Source organism: Cydia pomonella, chromosome 8 (genome assembly GCF_033807575.1).
Source record: "Cydia pomonella isolate Wapato2018A chromosome 8, ilCydPomo1, whole genome shotgun sequence".
NCBI lineage: Eukaryota > Metazoa > Arthropoda > Insecta > Lepidoptera > Tortricidae > Cydia > Cydia pomonella.
In genome coordinates, this window is record NC_084710.1 from 11,062,949 (window position 1) to 11,080,866 (window position 17,918).

The window sequence follows — 17,918 nt, forward strand, 5'->3', positions numbered from 1 at the left end:
GTAAAAATAAGTCAATGCTTGATGCATTCGTCGTCACTCACGTTCAATAAACACACACGGCGAATTACGAGTAACAATTTTATTTTACTTAGTTACTTAATGGGCTTAGTTGCTTATATTCGCTGCCACTAATAACTGCAAGAACTAAATAAACGAAACAATATGAGCAAGTGACGTTCTCCCAACGTAGGCTTTAACATAAAATGAGTTCTGCAAAGTTCGAACTGTGGTCACGTATGAGAAAATGGCAGATAAAGCACGCCCGCTCTTAGTACAGTTCTTATCAAAAATATGTATATATTATTGGTTTTATTAGATTGAAATAAGTTACAAAACTGTTTACATATCTTTGACACCCGTACGCCCAAGTACAATAAGTCGTTCAGTTACAGTGTGCCTTTGTGCCGTGTTTTAACCTACAATAAACTTACAACCCGAGTACGGACGCCTTATAACAACATTTAGCGTATGATATTATACTAACTTCAAATTTATGCATCCAGAAGGGCAACATTTCCGAGTACGTACACCAATAATATTGCTACTTTTTTAAGGAAGACTATTTACGGTCCCCAAGTCAGGAAAACAATTACTTTCGGAAATACGGACGCCAAGTCAGGAAAATAAGTAAGTAGATCTTGTCTAACTTTGCATTCAGTAAGTCCTGTAAAAAGTACGTCTCGATAATATTCCATACAGTGTCGCGGGTAAGACAGACCGATATTCTACTTTGTGTACTCATTGAATAAACGCGAATTCGAATATTCATCATCATCAGATTTTGATCATCTTAGCTACATAAATTTCTTTGCTACATTAATTTTAAAAAATAACCCAATTTATTTTACAACTACTAAAACTCTTATCGAAATTGTCGTATGGTTAGTCTCACGAGGATATATAATTAAATGAGTAAAGATCTCTCAAACTCTAGGGCAGAAAAGACATTCTCTACAATACTCGTAAGCATCATTAAAGATACCTATTCTGGGACAACAGATATTTTTGGTGGCAATACGGATGCAATATACACGTGATGTTGATACCTAACTACCGCGACGCTATTATGATAATGTTATGAGTTAGTTCTCGGTATTGCTAGGCGTGGAGTACAATATTTATTGAGCCAAGTATAAACTAAAGTAATACGTAGTTTAATTAGTAGAAGTAAATAGACATTTGCAAGAGACACTGATCTAAACTTTCACGATTTTTACACATAATTAACGAACACAAACGGGACTTAATCGCGTATTAAGTTTTAAATTTACCCCCGACGTTTCGAGGACGGCGTTATCCCCGTGGTCTCGGAGAAGACTGGTTAAAGTTGACATCAACATCTTCTAGCTGAGCGAGTTTTTCGAACAATCAAGTGCGGGTAGTTCGAAACGTCGGAGGTAAATTTAAAACTTAATACGCGATTAAGTCCCGTTTGTGTTAGTTAATAATTTGCAAGAGATTTGTTTTAATGCAGATCACGTGAAAAGAGAACAACAATTGTATAATTTTTTCCATTGTTCGTATAAAATGTAATTATTATCAGTAATTTCGTTCCATTGGGTTACAACAAACATTTGCTCCTTTCAATGGACTTGACATTAAAAACCCTAGCGGGCCGGAAGAAGAATGGCATGATACGAGTTAATGTCATTTAGTAAGTCAGATAATTAATCTTTAGAAATCAATAATATCCTAATATCAGCCATAAAAATATATGAACCAGTGGCCACCTTAAAATGCCAAATACCTACTCAACCTACTGAGCCTTTTGATTTAGGCAGAAGCTATGTATTTGTCTAGTTACAAACAAATGAATGTACATTACATAATTTACATATAAGACTACTCACTTCTCTGTTGTCGATAGGTTTTCCTTTCTTATCCTTATATTTCTTGAACAGAAGAGCAGGGACATCTTTCTTAGCCGTGTGTATGATGCTCATGCCAGCGAAACTGTCAACAAAACCGAACAGGAAGGTCACAAAAAATTATAGAGGAAATCAAATGCGATGATTTTGACAAAAAATCCTGGTGACAAAGTTATAACTTATTTCTACGTGTAATCTAAAGTGGCCCATGCTATAAAATGAAGGGGATTACGAATTTAAGCATTACTAGGCATATTTAGGGCAATTTGTCTTATTTTAGATTAGATTTCCTATTACTATACCCTATATCCCTAGTAAAGTAGCTAGTTAAAGTTTCAGCCTAACGACATTAACTAGCTGTGTACTAGTTACTAATCACACAAGTGATGTACCTAAAAGTCCTTTAAATAAGTTATTGGCAAAAATTTCATTTTTGGTACAAGCATTTCTCACTGACAGTACTTTTCTTACCAGAGGCAACTAATAGTCATCGAAGTCATCGAGACAATTCTAAAAACCCTAACACAATTAGATTGCGTTGTTTCTTCACAGAGTTCCTATGACCACCTCCTGTCTCCATCATCAGATCAACTCGATGGTACGACAATATTGTATTGTCACCCGACTTACTATGTACCTATACAAATTTACAGCTTAATCAGTAATCAGGAAGTGGGTCAAATTCAGCTTCCAAAATTTGACCCACCCTAATTAACAAACTTACATACTAACAGGGCAAGTTAAATGAAGAGCTGGTGCGGATGCTCCGGCTTGAGCACGAGCCCGCAGCGGCACCATGCTCGCTTGTAGTTCACCAGGCACATGTACGTACCCGACCCGGTAACTACCGCGCTCCGGCACCTCCGCGCTAACATCTCTGTCTTCTTGCTCGTCCTCGAGCAGCTGATGCGGATGCTCGTCCGACTTGAGGTGCTGCGCGAGCCTGCAGCGGATCAGTGCTCGCATGTTCCAGTTCACCAACTACAGGATGAAAACATGTAATTAAGCCTTGTGATTCTCTTACGATACCTATAGTTATACAAAGAAATACTAATACGACTTTACGCGTGAATAACATAAGGTGAAATAGTATTGTAACATATAAATTAAATCTCAATTTAGCTACCTACTATATCGAATACACAAAAGCACACGCCATTACACACACAACACAACATGAGCATAATTAGGTTATATTAATAAGAATTAAGCGTTGTACAGTCTTTTTTGTTTTTGTAAGGTCCTGGCAGAATATCAGCGATGTGGCTTGCCGCGTCATCATGCTGAGCCAGCGCCTATTCTCTGCCACGACACATGGTTTTGCATTCAAGAATTGTAAACTAGTTTTAAGAATAATTCTAAGCTGCATGTTCTTCTTATTGTCTATACCTACCTACCATGTATGTTGTGGAAACGAATAAAGTTTTTATCTATCTATCTATCTATCTAGTAGTTCCTACATGGCTCCGTACATTATTGATTATGTGGTGGTAAGTAAGGTTGCTTTTATGTTTTACCGTAGCGTCGTACTATTGAAGACAATTTTAATATGTGACAATTATAATAGAGAAGTCACGACCAGACAACAACAAATCATGTACAGACAATGAGATTTTGAAATTAAAGTTCTTTTTCAACACACTTGCTCAATACGACGTTTTTATTCCACCGATTATTGGCTCATAATCCTAGATATTAAACACGCGTGCTTTTTCAGTATAACACTCGTTTATTATTATTATTTTTCATTATATTATTCGACTGAGTTAAGAAGTTAACTGATTACTAATAATATGCATGGAAACAGAGCCTTCTTAATTTGGTCGAGTAATACATTTTTTTTTAACCAACTATTAAGTTTCAAATGTTAGTTCAAAGAGGTTTCAGCACGCCAAACATAATTTATAGATTAAATTATCTCGTAAATTACATTAATGGATAAACATAACATTTTATCGATTTGATCTCCATCCATCGAATAGAAATACGAAAATGTTAGCTTTTTACATTTTTTTAATTGGCTGTTTGTCGATTTCGTTCGCGCCTTTGCCTTGCGCGCGCATTGGAATCGTGTGTAAGAAAAATAACGCGCCAGCTTTTTTCCGTATTTGTCATTTGTCATAAAATTGAAATAGTTTTGCATGTTTTTAGTTTATATATTGACGAAAATGTCATTTTCAAGCATTGAAAATGAAGAACACATAAAATTGACTCTGCCAGTAATACTAATAGAGGCAAGAGCCGAGAACGATAGCTTTTTACTATCAAAATCGGGTGAAAAATAATTGGCGGCATATGAAACTTTTAATCAATGGAAAATCAGCAAAACCGCCCAGTCTTTCTTGGAAAACGTGTAGGAAGCTTAAATAAACTGGCGAATAAGTGCCCACAAGCCCAGCACGCTTTGGTGCAATTATACGATGTTAAAACTGTAAGCCACCATTTTGAAAATTGTAATTGACAAAAAACATCTAATTTATAAACTTAAAAAATAAATCTGAAGAAAAATAAAATGTTTTTTTTACACAATGAAGTATAAGTACATGACGTGGGTTAAAAATGTGTATTTTGTAGCCTATTTTATTGTTGTCAAATATAATTTTGTTTCATTAATCTAACTTGAACAGTTTACAAAATATGCCACTTTCAATGATACGCTGATTATTTTACATTATCCTGAATAACTCGAAAACAAAAGAAGATCGAGGACTGATATTAAGCATAGAGTGTTCTTAGGACTTGCCAGTATAATTTATTATACACCACCTGAAAGAATGACCAAATCCGTCGTTGGGGGCAGCTCTAGTTCGCTTAGCCTGCTAGACCCTTTCTATGAGATAACATTAAATACATTTACACAAATACATTTTTAAATAAAAGAAGGATTTTTGAAATCGAGCTACATGATAGAGAATTATCCTCGAAAAACCAACATTACGTGCATTACTTACATCGCACAAATTAGACATTTTGCCGTGATTTGCCGATATATAGACAGCGCTTTACACAATTATATTTAGTATAGGTACTTCTGATCAAAAGTCTTTCGCCTTTCGAGTTACACGAGATAATTCAAAGTTTCTACGGAACCCTCGGTGCGCGAGTAAAACGAACTCGCACTTGACCGGTTTTTTGTTTTTATTAACAGTTGCGGTGCGTTCTAAACTCGGTTGGATTCTGAGAATTTTAGAATAGACCTTTATTGTCTGTATGTGATAGCGTTCTAAATATAGATTACTATTTTATTTATAATAGTGCTTATTTGTATTGTAAATACGTTTGTGTTGTAATACGAAGAGATGAAAAATAAAATGTGCGTTGTTATTGTCCTTTGTAATGGTGCAAAATGGGAACACATTCTGATAAGCAATATTTACAGTAAACTAGTTGGAATAGCAAAACTCAGTGCACTTACTGAGGGCCTACCGCGGAACACAAAAATCTAAAATTCGTTATCTGCCTCACTCTACACTGTGTTTTTATTAAATTCCGTTAACTCCAAGGTATGCGTAAGTACATTTAAGGAAACTAAATGACACAGTCAATAAAAAAAATATATTTTGTTTATATAAAAAGTATATAACTGTTGCATATTTCATTACATTTAATTCAGCCAAACAATTGAAAACTGTGACAATGGTCCGAGATAGTACCTATGTTTAGTAGCAAATGTATAAACTCGTACTAAACACTAATCAATATGTAAACATGCCCTAAGGCAAGTGTATATGCTAGTAAGGACTTTAGAAAATAAAAAAAATATTTTCTCTGAAATGGAGTTAGAATACCTGTATCTCTGAGAAAGTTACATAATTTAAGTTCAGGAATGCACCCTTGAAATTAACGGGAAAAAACGATGTACCTATTACTCTTGCATATTCAAGTGAAAAGGAGCAATTTTCGGCTCAAAGAAACCCTAAACCGATTTAGATGAAATTTGGTATGGAGATATAGTCTCTGGGAAGGATATAGCATAGTTTTTTTATCATCATCCTATCCAAAGGAAGTCACGGGCAGCAGCTCTTATTTATATTCTTACCCCCTTATTCATAAACGTGTGCTAAAGTTGACAAGCTGGTAATCATTTGTCCCTTTCCGACGTATTGGTATATTGGAAAGGGAAGTTTATGAATAAGGGGGTTAATTCATACCTCAACCGTAGGATGCGTCTTGACTTTACTGGTGAGGCTGGTTTTTCCGAGCAGGCAGCCGTGTGTGCCCACCATCTCACTCCTGTACCGGAACCGGAAGTGGTCCTGCGGCTGCTCCACTATGCGCAGGAACGGCCTGTCTGTAGGAAAATAACTTTTATAAATTTTTAGACACGCGATAGTAAACCTAATTGAAATGTATGAAAGTTGATTTTAAAGTTTTAAACTGGTTCGTTATCGGCTATTGCCAATTGTGGCGGTCCATAATTAAATAACTGATTTGCAAGACCGCTTTGATCCCATAAGTGCTATGAATCTTCTTCTTCTTCCTCGCGTTGTCCCGGCATTTTGTCCGCTTGACAACTAATCCCAAGATTTGGCGTAGGCACTAGTTTTTACGACAGCGACTGCCACCTGACCTTCCAAACCAGAGGGTAAACTAGGGCTTACTGCTATGAATATTTTTTTGTATAGAGCACTAAAATAAAAATGTTGACGGATACTTTTCTTTTTCAATCAATAATGCCTTAATCTTATAAGAAATTGTTTTTATCAGTTATAGGGGTGGAAAAATGGTAAATAAAATACACATAGTTCGCTTGAAAAACCTAAACATTATATGTGACCTTCCACGGGTAAAGACACCATATGGCTGTTGGCGCTTACGCCGTTTGGCACCGCATTAGGCATTAGTATTAGAGTATCGTCAATAACAGCCTAAGCGTCACGTTTGTACAAATACTTCATACTTAAAGCAGGACTGATAAGTCAACAGCCTGTAGGCACTCATGATTCATGATCTAAATGTAGTTCAGTGATTTCAGGCTGTGTATTACTGTAATAATAATACGTCAGAATAATGAGATATTTCTTTATTAACAAGTAAATTAATCCGTAACTGTGTAATTCAACCAATAAACAAAACTAACAACACTTTGGGCCACCTCACACTAGCGTTTTTTAGCGTTGGCGTTGGCATCCAGTCAGCGCTATGGAAAATAGCGTTGCTGCGCAGTTGCGCAAACGTTGCGTCGAGCAGTAGCCATAGAGTTGACTAGACGCCGACGCTTGGGAGACGCAAGTGTGGGTGAGATCTCTTTATAAGTTGACCATAAGTAGATCTTATAATAGTTATAATATAGAAGTAATAGAGATTTATTTAAATTGTAATTGTTAATTGAAACTACCTATAATAACTAATATAGACAATTTTTGGTAACAATAGCCGCAAATGTATAAAGTAGATATATCAATGGTCAGTGAACAATGATGACGACTGTACAATTGGTACAAAAGCCTGGAAAAGATATGTATAAAAGCAGAAGTTTATGCAAGTCCAAATGTTTCTAAAACCATACCATTGTAATAATAAGTTAACATGTAGACTATTGATATTGAATTAATTATTGATTGAAGTATCTAGTTTGTTAGGGATTTAAGGAATGAAATTTGTAGAATTTTTTCAATAATGCTTATGTAGTAAAACATCATAAAATGCTCAATCATGTAGCTCTTTGCAGTTTGGCTCTGACTGATCAGCTTTAATCTGATCTGATACGTGTTACGTTATATGGACACGCAAAACTATCACAAGCAATGAGCCAACTCAAGTCCTGAATCTCAACTGTCTACTGCCTGCTGGTATAACCAAGCAGGCGCCTATTTCAACTACTTGACAATTAACTAGTGTTATGCAAGGACCAATGCTTGAGCACTGGTAACCTAGCGGTAAGAGCGTGCGACTTGTAATCCGGAGGTCGCGGGTTCAAACCCCGGTTCGTACCAATGAGTTTTTACTTTTTAGGAACTTATCTACGAAATATCATTTGATACTTACCAGTCGCTTTTCGGTGAAGAAAAACATCGTGAGAAACCGGACTAATCCCCAATAAGACCTAGTTTACCCTCTGAGTTGGAAGGTCAGATGGCAGTCGCTTTCGTAAAAAACTAGCGCCTACGCCACATCTTGGGATTAGTTGTCAAGCGGAGCCCAGACTCCCAAGAGCCGTGGCAAAATGCTGGGACAACGCGAGTAAGAAGAAGAATGCAAGGACCAGTGCTGTATACCAGTGTTGGCCGAACGTTAATTAGAATTGATCAATAACCATTACAAATTGAACCGTAAACCGTTACGAACGGTTACAGTTTACGGTTCAATTTGTAATGGTTAATTGTCAATTCTAATTAACGTTCAGCCAACTCTGCTGTATACTGGTGTAGGTCAGCCTTAAGAACTTGATGAAGAATTAAATGAATTGAACTTGGCTAAGTTAAAACTTCAAATGTTCAATACTGATAAGTGCCATGGATGGCTATAACTGTATAACTAGTGATATGCCTTATTTTATGTAGAAGCCATCTTATCAGTTTTATTGCTTTGATTCTCAGAATTGTCTGCCATTCTGCAGGTTACATCTAGATACAACTACTATTATGTGCTATACTGAAGTGAAAAAAAGCAAGTAGTGAATTTGGAATATTTTTATTTTCTTAAAACTAACATTATGTCTCATTTTGTCTTCACTGTAAGTTGGTAAGTCAGACATGAACAAAAAATTTATAGTGACCATCAATTGTATCATTTTCAGCTAAAATGTTTACTTAGTTTGCTGACAATAGCATGCAACAAAGTAGGTAGCTACTTAGACCTGAACTCCTGAATAGTTATAACACATTTATAATCTAGACTGCACAAAGGTCTTGCTATTTTTAGCTAAATATACCCACCAAAGGATTTAAACATGTGAACTCTAAAGATCTCTATTTTCAAAATTGCTGATATCAGTATTATTATCTACTGCAGAAATAATATCAAAGAAAGTAAATAATTATGTGATTGAGACATAGGGTCAACATATACCTCTACATGCCCACCATATAAGAAAAATTACATAGTCCGATCAAATTTGAATGAATGATGATATCCTGTTATTCCTGTTATCCCTCATCAGGGACAGAGAGCTCTCAGAAGGGATTTCCATTTGAATGAATGGTATTAGAAAATTTAATTCAACTTAAAATTGAATTAAACAAAATAAAAGCGACACTGTTCATTTAATTAACCATTGGAGGTAATTTTGTACCTAGAGGTTAAACACATGTCATAGTATTCCAAACATGCGGCTCTTCTGGTTTCCACAACCATTCACCACTTAGATAGATCAAATCATTTCCATAACCATTGACCATTTAGATAGACCAAACCAAAAATGTAGGTAACCCATTGAAAAGGAGTGTACAGGTTTTAAAGGGTCAGCAACACACATGTAAAACCCCTAGAGTTGCAGGCGGCTATAGGTTACAGTTGCTGTTTACTATCCAGGCAGGCAGGCAAACCAGTTGAATCAATCAATTTGATTCTAATCATATAGTTGTTTGAAAATTAATAAGTGATCAAAATGAGTGAAATAAGACAAGCTTTTGCGAATTTATTGAAACTTACTGTTTAGTTGAGATTGATTTTGTGGTAAGTACAATTTTATTATTCATCAGACTTTAGTTTTGCTGACATTGAAAAATAATGAATTATTTATTCATATCAAGTTGCTGTATGCCTGTTTGCTACCAATGCGGTATAATTATTTTATCCATAAGCTGATGTTTTTTATTCACTTTTAGTATAGATGGCTCTTTGGATTATTGTTTGCAGACTGCTGTTATACTAGTATATGCTTAGTGAATGGCCAGATAAGAGTAAGGTAAATACAAGGTAAATACCAGTTAAATGTGCATTGGCACTCATATCTACACACTCAATGCATTGTTTTATTTAAGTTTGTAGTTCATTTATCTGAAATTGTATTTTTTTTAAACAACATATCATAGAGTTATATTTTTGTCAAATGACACATGTGAGCAGGCGGATAGCATATGTTGACCGAATGTGGTTTACGTTAAGGGCCCCAATGATTATCAGTTTCAGGACAATATCAGCCTGTCAGTTATTCGCAAAAGCTGACAATTGTGAATAAATGACAGGCTGATATTGTCCGGAAACTGGTAATCAGTGGACCCCTTTAGAAACACATATATCTGATGTAGAAACACTTATTTGCGTAAGATTGTCCAGTATTTCATTATTTTATTTATATATCTATTGTTAATTGTATATTTAATTTCCCCTGACTTAACACTGTTATTGTACAAACTATTTTATTTGCTGACATGTAACATTCTTATATTTTACCAATAAATGAGTATGAGTATTTAGATGGTGTTCTCTAAAGAACTTATTGTTATAATAAACTATTATTTCTATATTATAACAAAGTCATTTACCATTCTGAGATACCTAAAGTGAATAAGAAAAGAAGAAAAGAAAAGTATCAGTGTTTATATTTTGAGTTAATAAAATGTAATATATAATGAAATTGTCTTTGACCTTAATTATAATAATATGAAATACTAACATCATTTTGCTGCAATTTCTTGAAGTGTTATCAACTTTGATCCCTCTTCATCACATCTCGTTTCATCTAGGTACAGTCGCCATCAGATATATCAGAGTGGTCAAGGTGCTCACAAATATCTGAACATGCCTCTATTGTCAAGGCGCTAGAGTGCGTGTTCAGAAACTTTTGAGCACCTCAGCCGCTCCGATATATCTTAGGGTGACTGTACACTGTACATGTGTTGTTACAAATCGTAAATTAAAGCCTAATCAAAATATTATGGTTAACACTGTTTTGTATAGCAACTTTGTATTTTATTATTTACCTTTCATCTCATTGTAGCCATTGAATTCGGCACACGTAAGTTCTGTGAATACATTAGCCAACTGCGGCACCTGTTGGCACGGCGACCGATGCGGGGACCCCGTGTACGACACCGGCGAAGACGCCGTTTCACTCATAGTATCATGCTCACTTGTTGACATTGTAATTTCTACACTTTTAGAACTTAAAAATTGCAATTATTACTTGATTGTCCACTTCTCACTCTTACATACAGTACAAACACTAGGCAGAGCGAAATAGAATACGGAAAATCCGATTAAAAACCTCACAATAAGAAAATCATTTTGAACGTGCTCTAAAAATATTGTTCGCTCATCATGCAATCATTAACTAAAATGTTGAATCATTTTTCACAATGAAATACGTTCTTGTTCTTTCTTTGAGCAACGTACTACCGCTTCTGATCAAAATAAGAAACGAAATAAAATATAAATTTCTGTTTGCACTCAGTTGTAGAGATCTCGCTGGCTAGGCTGACATTGACAGATCCAATCCCAAGTGCTGCCAGCTTAATTACCACTAATTCGCAAGTTTTAATGAAACAGATAAAGGAGGATGGACACAGTTGTATGGACACTGGCCTGACACTGGCTCAGCGGAATACCATCGGAAAGGTTTTTATATACTCTATTTTTTGTATGGTGAGACTTGTCAAATCTGTTAATAAAACATAGGAAAACCAATAATAAATTAAAATATCGTGACACAAAAACATCGACAAAAACAAAACCTTCATGATCTGCGACACGGGAACTTAGTATCGAAAAAAACTATATAGCGTTAAACTCACACCACTTTTAACGGCGATAACTTTTTTCCAGAAAGATTTGGGACTACCTGCCATAATAAAAGTTTTACAGCTTAGAATAACATACCCGGTGACATACATACCGCTTGCCCTTATTGGTCAAATGAGCCAATTTAACGTCCCGTAGAAAATTTGAATTTCGCGCCTTTTCCACTGACCAAGTTGTTTGACCGGCTATATAACGAGAATCGATCGAAATCGAACGAAATTCGACGAAAAAAAGAATATTTAGGCAGTATGTGATATTCTAAAAAGAAACGTGTAAATATAGCGACCTGTTAAGATTTACAATAATTGGATGACTAAGAATATATAGTGCGGCAAGCCATTACCGTCAGTTGAAAAAGGGGACAAATTTAAAACACGTTGGCGTGAAGGGTTGTCCTCTCATAGAAAATTTGGATTCCTCGCTTTTTTCTACTGACAAAGTAGGTTTGCCAGATAATTATAATTTGTGAAATACATTTTTAAAATTGTATTGCATATCAAATCAATCTAACTAGTCCCACTTTACGCTCCATCCAGAGCACATGTTATAAGGTCTAGTAGACGGTATACGAGTATATAATATGTAATAAATACATATGCAAAACAACCATAATAAAATTCAGAAACAGGAAAATATTAGTATCAAACACAAACTTAAGAGGAATTCCTAGTTGCGATTTTTCCATACAAACGCTCTCGACTGATTCCTCCCTGGATTTTTAACCTAGAGCAGTGATTTTTTCAAATAAGATCAATATCATCAATATCTGTGCCGCTATGTGTTGCTTTTTTGGATTATTTTATTTTGAAGAAAGATACAGCGCCTCGAAAATCGCAAAAACGGGTAAATTGAATTGGCTGTAAAAAAAGGCACAGTATACAAATATGACAAAAAATATCCAAAAAATCAAAACATAGCGGCATAGATTATTTCTTCCTCTTGCAATTTCCAAAATTTCATAATGATTAGTTGCGTTTTGGAGGAGGAAACAGTCGAGAGCGAAACCTCGATTTTAAAGTTTTTTGCGAGTGAATTTCGGTCCGAGCTGCAGTTGTCCTTATCGCACGAATTGGAGGCGGAGACAGTTTCTAAATATACGTACACAGAAGGAATAGTGATGGGCATAACATCCTTATTAGGGATTGCAGAACCGGTACTGTTTTAAAGAACCGGGATTTCCCGGTACTTTCGGAACTGGTCTAATTATTTCATTATTTTAAATAAAACGACAGCATTTTGCGATTTTCGTAGTATAATTTAATAATCACATTTTCTTTTATTACGTAGTAGGCATTTTTTTTTTTTAGAAATATAGTATTTTACATTGCTCACACTTGTGCGTCACAAGTAAAAGATAACTACTTTGATGTTTGCCACTAGATAGCAAATTTAATGAAATTACATTGACGAGGGGATTTATATATAAGTATCGCAGTCGTATTGTATAATCCGCCGTATTACATTACGGCTTCTTCTTCTTGTTGTGCCATGTCATCATCTGACGTCGGCGACCATCTCTCGGAACTTATTTCTATCTTTTGCTATTCTGCTCAGGTTAGCAGCGTCCTTAATATTAACATTACGGCTAGCCGATATCAAAATAAGGGCCATTTTGAAATGCGGCGGTTCAACGATTAAGGTATGTTGGGTAAATACCGGATGCGGGTGAAGAACGTAGGACATTCATTTCCCCTCCTAATTTGGCTTTATTTTTTAATGTTGGCAACATTGTGTAAGACGCCATTTCATTGCGCCTCGACTGTCAGTGTCCCCGCGTCGCTCAGGGAGTCGGGCTTGTGCTATGTGCAATCACAGAGAGCAAGGTAAATTTCGCGAATTCTTCCTTCTATCCGATCTTCGCTCTGTAATTTATTTTGCGTATTGTGATGAAACTATGTTTGTTTTTGTAATTGTGTTAACAGACCTAGCACTGCTGTAGACCGATATCCGATCTTGACCCTTCCAGGAAAGATCGGACCAGAAACAATCAGATCTTTACCTATTTAAAAAACAGCAGTGATTATCAAACTTTAAATTTTCTTCAATTTACCTACTGACCTTAATTATCACATTTATTGTTTTCTTGATCACACTTTCGTACCATTATTTTTATCCAGTACCACTACCAGCGCGACAGTTACTGACAATGTATTTTTTTTATTTCCGCAACCCAAAGGTTGCCTTTTAGCGATAAGACCGCATGTTGTTTACCTGTGCTTATGTGTTTTAAATTTTCTTTTGTATTGTTTTCTTTTATTGACGATCGGTCTGGCCTAGTGGGTAGTGACCCTGCCTATGAAGCTGATGGTCCCGGGTTCAAATCCTGGTAAGAGCATATATTTGTGTGATGAACACGGATATTTGTTTCTGAGTCATGGGTGTTTTCTATGTATTTAAGTATTTATAATTATATATTATATATATCGTTGTCTAGGTACCTACAACACAAGCCTTATTGAGCTTACTGTGGGACTTAGTCAATTTGTGTAATAATGTCCCATAATATTTATTTATTTTATTTATTTATTGAAGTGTGCAATAAAGAGTATTTATATTGTATAGGGATGATGATACATGTTGAAATTTATAACAAAATCGAGTAAAATAAATGAGCAATTTTTCGCAATAAAGTACCTACACATACGGATGCATATGTAGATGTGCACGCATACATACATTGCTAGTTTCGGATACAAAATAGAGATAGGGCTTCGAAATTAGTTTCCTTAAAATGCTTCAAGAGGGCTCTCTTTTCCTATATATTTACTTTACTCTTTACATACGATCCTTACATTTTATCAAAAAAAAAACAAAAACCAACAAAATTTTGCAAAATTAAACCAACAAAATCGCAATTTTAATTATTTTCCATACTTCAAGATGGGCTCTCAGTGACCTTGACCTTTTTAAAGAACTACTTAGTCTTTTTGATTTCTAAGTTTGATTCTTATTTTTTTGGCGACCTTCATTAAAAATGACTGGGCACGATATTTTTTATTTTGATTTTTGTCCCTCCTACTTAAGTACTTAATATCTCCCAGGACATTCCATTCAATAAACAATACGAGTACATTTACACTTTCCCTAAACCTGTACAGTTCACGAAATCTTAAATTGTCAAAACTTCGCAACGTATCTATTATTTTAGTGTTTCTTTTTATTACTTCGGGTAAACCTTACAATAAGAGGTTTCTTAGCACATTGTTTACTTATCAAATTGCCTTATGACATATGATGAGCCACAATTTTATCAATTTTTGTATCAGGGTTAAGATCGGATACAAAAGGGTAGACACCGGACCTATTTCTTTGTGATACCTTATTCTCTTTCCATTAGAAGCAACTTTTTTTCACCATCCAATGTTCTCCCTTGATGGCAAAACACTCGTTACCCTAAAAAAAAGTATGTCTCATCTTTACACAGTTACAAAACTAAAACCGTTCTATATTGAAGATTACCAAAATTCAGGCCGAATCTACGGTTATTATTTAACGATTCGCTACGTACTTCAAGAATCTGTCACGTGTTGAGATCTCGAAAAAACATTTTTTCACGAGTTCTCTCAATTAGTCCCAAAATTGTCCGGCATTATCCCAACATACTTTACCCAGATTGTCATTGCGATACGTTCTTCAATAAGGCGGCCCAAGTTTAGCCCCATCGTACTACAAGTTAAATAGATTGTAGTTTAACCATAGGTATATTTTATACCTACTTACAAAATTTCACAACACACCATGATCACTCCCAACTTACTGATACGGATAGGTACAGTCAAGTGTAAAAATATGCGTGTACACATCTTACTCAAAAATATGTCCCATAGCATCTTATTCCAGTGTAATAAGAGCGTAGTACCATATTTATGAGACGATTCTTTCGATACATATTTTTGCACTTGACTGTACGACGACAACCGAAGCTGAGACATCATTCTTTTTTGCAGTTTTTACCTATATGGTAATTAATATCAATCAATCATTTATTATTTTGTCATCATAGGTGTAAAATACATTTAGTACAGGTGATAGGGTGTTTGGTATTAGGGTGTAATAGATACAGTATAATATAAAAATGAAAAACAATATTACGTGGTATCGTGGCCCGTGGTAACAACAAAAACAACTTGCGTCGGGCAGCGCAGAATAAATTCCGTCTGGTTCGCGGGCGATGTCGACGGACCGGCGCGCAATGAGCGAGCGCACGAGTCTCGCGTCTGTGTGCGCGCACTCACACTTAGATAGCTCCGGCTCCCGCCCACCGCAGCGCGACAGAAACATAGCTTCAAAAATTCGAGATTTGAAAAGTTGCTCAGCTAGGAATTGCTCTTAAATACCCTCACCGAAATTCAAACCCAGAATCTCCAGCTTTGAAGGCAAAGTGACCTTGGTTTGGCAACCCTTAGTTAGTAAAAAAGTTGAACAAATTTAATCTTTTGATAAACAATAACTACGGATAATTTCGGAATCTCCAGCTTTGAAGGCAAAGTGACCTTGGCTTGGCAACCCTTAGTTAGTAAAAAAGTTGAACAGATTTAATCTTTTGATAAACAATAACTACGGATAATTTCGAATATTTCGTTCTTTTTTTAAGTAAAATAAGGTCCGGTAGGGTAGTAACGGAGCGAGAGAAACAGTTGTATGAACACAATTGCCTCTCTTGCTCTACTACGAGTATTATTCGTGTTGCCTCTCTTTTTTCAAAAAAATATCACAGTCAAAAATGACGTACTTAGCTATATTTGTCCGAATACTTAAAATAGCTCAATGTACGTAATGCGATCAATTTATTATGATCTTTAAAGTATAATGACATAAGTACAAACATACCTGATTGATCTTGAAAAGGTTTCGTGTTTATTTTCATTGTTTCCTTGAAGTACGGATTCTCTGTCTTCAGTGGTAGGTCTGGTAGTAGTAGAATAGTAAAATAAGTCTTTTTACATATTTATGTCACGTGTACAGTCAAATACAGCCCTTTCAGTAAATTTATTCCCAATGCACCTTTACTATAAAAATCAAAACCATTATACTTATTGATTACTTTCAAATGGCAATGGATACAGGCAGAGTTATCTTTAAAAAGGTAGAAAATATATTTATTCACAACAGGTCTAGTCTACCAAGATTTAAACTAAATATAAAGCAATAAAGTTTGGTTTCTGAACGTACAGTCACGTCTATAAATATCGGTACAAAAAATGTGTCTAAAATATGTATACACTACGTTAATATATGGGCAATAAAGTCGTGTATACATATTTTTGGCACTTTTTTGTATCGATATTTTCAGACGTGACCTTACGAGTATATAATATAGCACAAAAGCAACGCAAATGAACACATTTTCTAATTTATTCTTACCTTTGGCACGTCATTATTCAAAAGACGAAAAAAAAAGAAAATGTTAAGATAACTTGTAATCTGGCAACACCTGTATTGCCGAACGTTTCGCATATTGATGACGTAACACAGCCGGGGAAGAACCAGCACTTGAACCAGCCGGGTGAGTCACGAAAACCCCCGAGTCCGCGTTCGGTGCATGATGATTGATGAATTTTATTGACCTTAGTATTAGAAATGATTATAATTTTGATTATTGCCGAAAATAAGAATAATACTAGTGGCTCACAAGCTGCAGTAGACCTCGCAATAAGCTTAAAAAATCTAATAATAAAATTTAAAACCGACTTACGACTTACTTAGCTTTAAGTTCCAAAGACCCTACAGGCGCTTAAGTCTTTTATGGCAATATCTGCCATTGTGAATATTTTCCAAAAAACAAAACGACCGAAAACGAAGTACCGAACCTGCTCAAAAAAAATCACAAGAATCGTTAAAGAAATACACAACCTGCAGCGGAGAACATGCATCCGGACATATATTTATTTATTTATACTTATACGAAGTTTTTGCTTAAGCTGAAACGGAGACATCCGCTGATGCTCGGTCAATTTTCAATTTCAATGTAATTTTTGAATTAGCTATTCACTGGAATTATACTACCTAAGATAGCACTCTCACATCGCAATATTATGTACATACTTACATAAAAACACTAACAGTATTGAGACATTATGTAACTTTATTGTTATAATTAGTTATACCTAAACCTATCCAAATAAGTTTAGTAAGAGTCCGTCTGCACTAACTAAGAGTATTGTTTAGGATCCTAATTAAGATGCCAGTTGGACGATTGAATTAAGTAAGCTGTGTGAAGCGTTTAAGATATGTACTTGCCTACAAAAGATAACTAACTAAGCGGCTATCACACTGGTTCCGAAAACTGTTGCGGCGCCATGTCGCCAGTGCGATGACCGCATTAATATAGGTACCTACTTTAATTCATCTTATTGTAAAATTTGA

General features: G+C 35.4%; 1 protein-coding gene across 3 annotated transcripts in view; it reads right to left on the reverse strand.

The window, feature by feature from the left end:
* LOC133520560 (nuclear factor NF-kappa-B p100 subunit) overlaps window positions 1-16,476 on the reverse strand; it is a 43,562-nt gene extending 27,086 nt beyond the window's left edge. For 2 of the 3 annotated variants that reach the window (XM_061855058.1, XM_061855057.1), the window contains exons 1-4: window positions 10,736-11,206; window positions 6,020-6,159; window positions 2,701-2,849; window positions 1,851-1,953 (exon numbers count right to left, since the gene is read on the reverse strand). In XM_061855058.1, coding sequence (XP_061711042.1) covers window positions 1,851-1,953; window positions 2,701-2,849; window positions 6,020-6,159; window positions 10,736-10,895 — 552 coding nt within the window. In that variant the 5' untranslated portion in view covers window positions 10,896-11,206. Of the gene's footprint in view, window positions 1-1,850; window positions 1,954-2,700; window positions 2,850-6,019; window positions 6,160-10,735; window positions 11,207-16,382 lie in introns of those variants that run through there. The other variant, XM_061855059.1, reaches the window with a different exon arrangement.
* Between the last annotated feature and the right edge of the window lie 1,442 nt (window positions 16,477-17,918).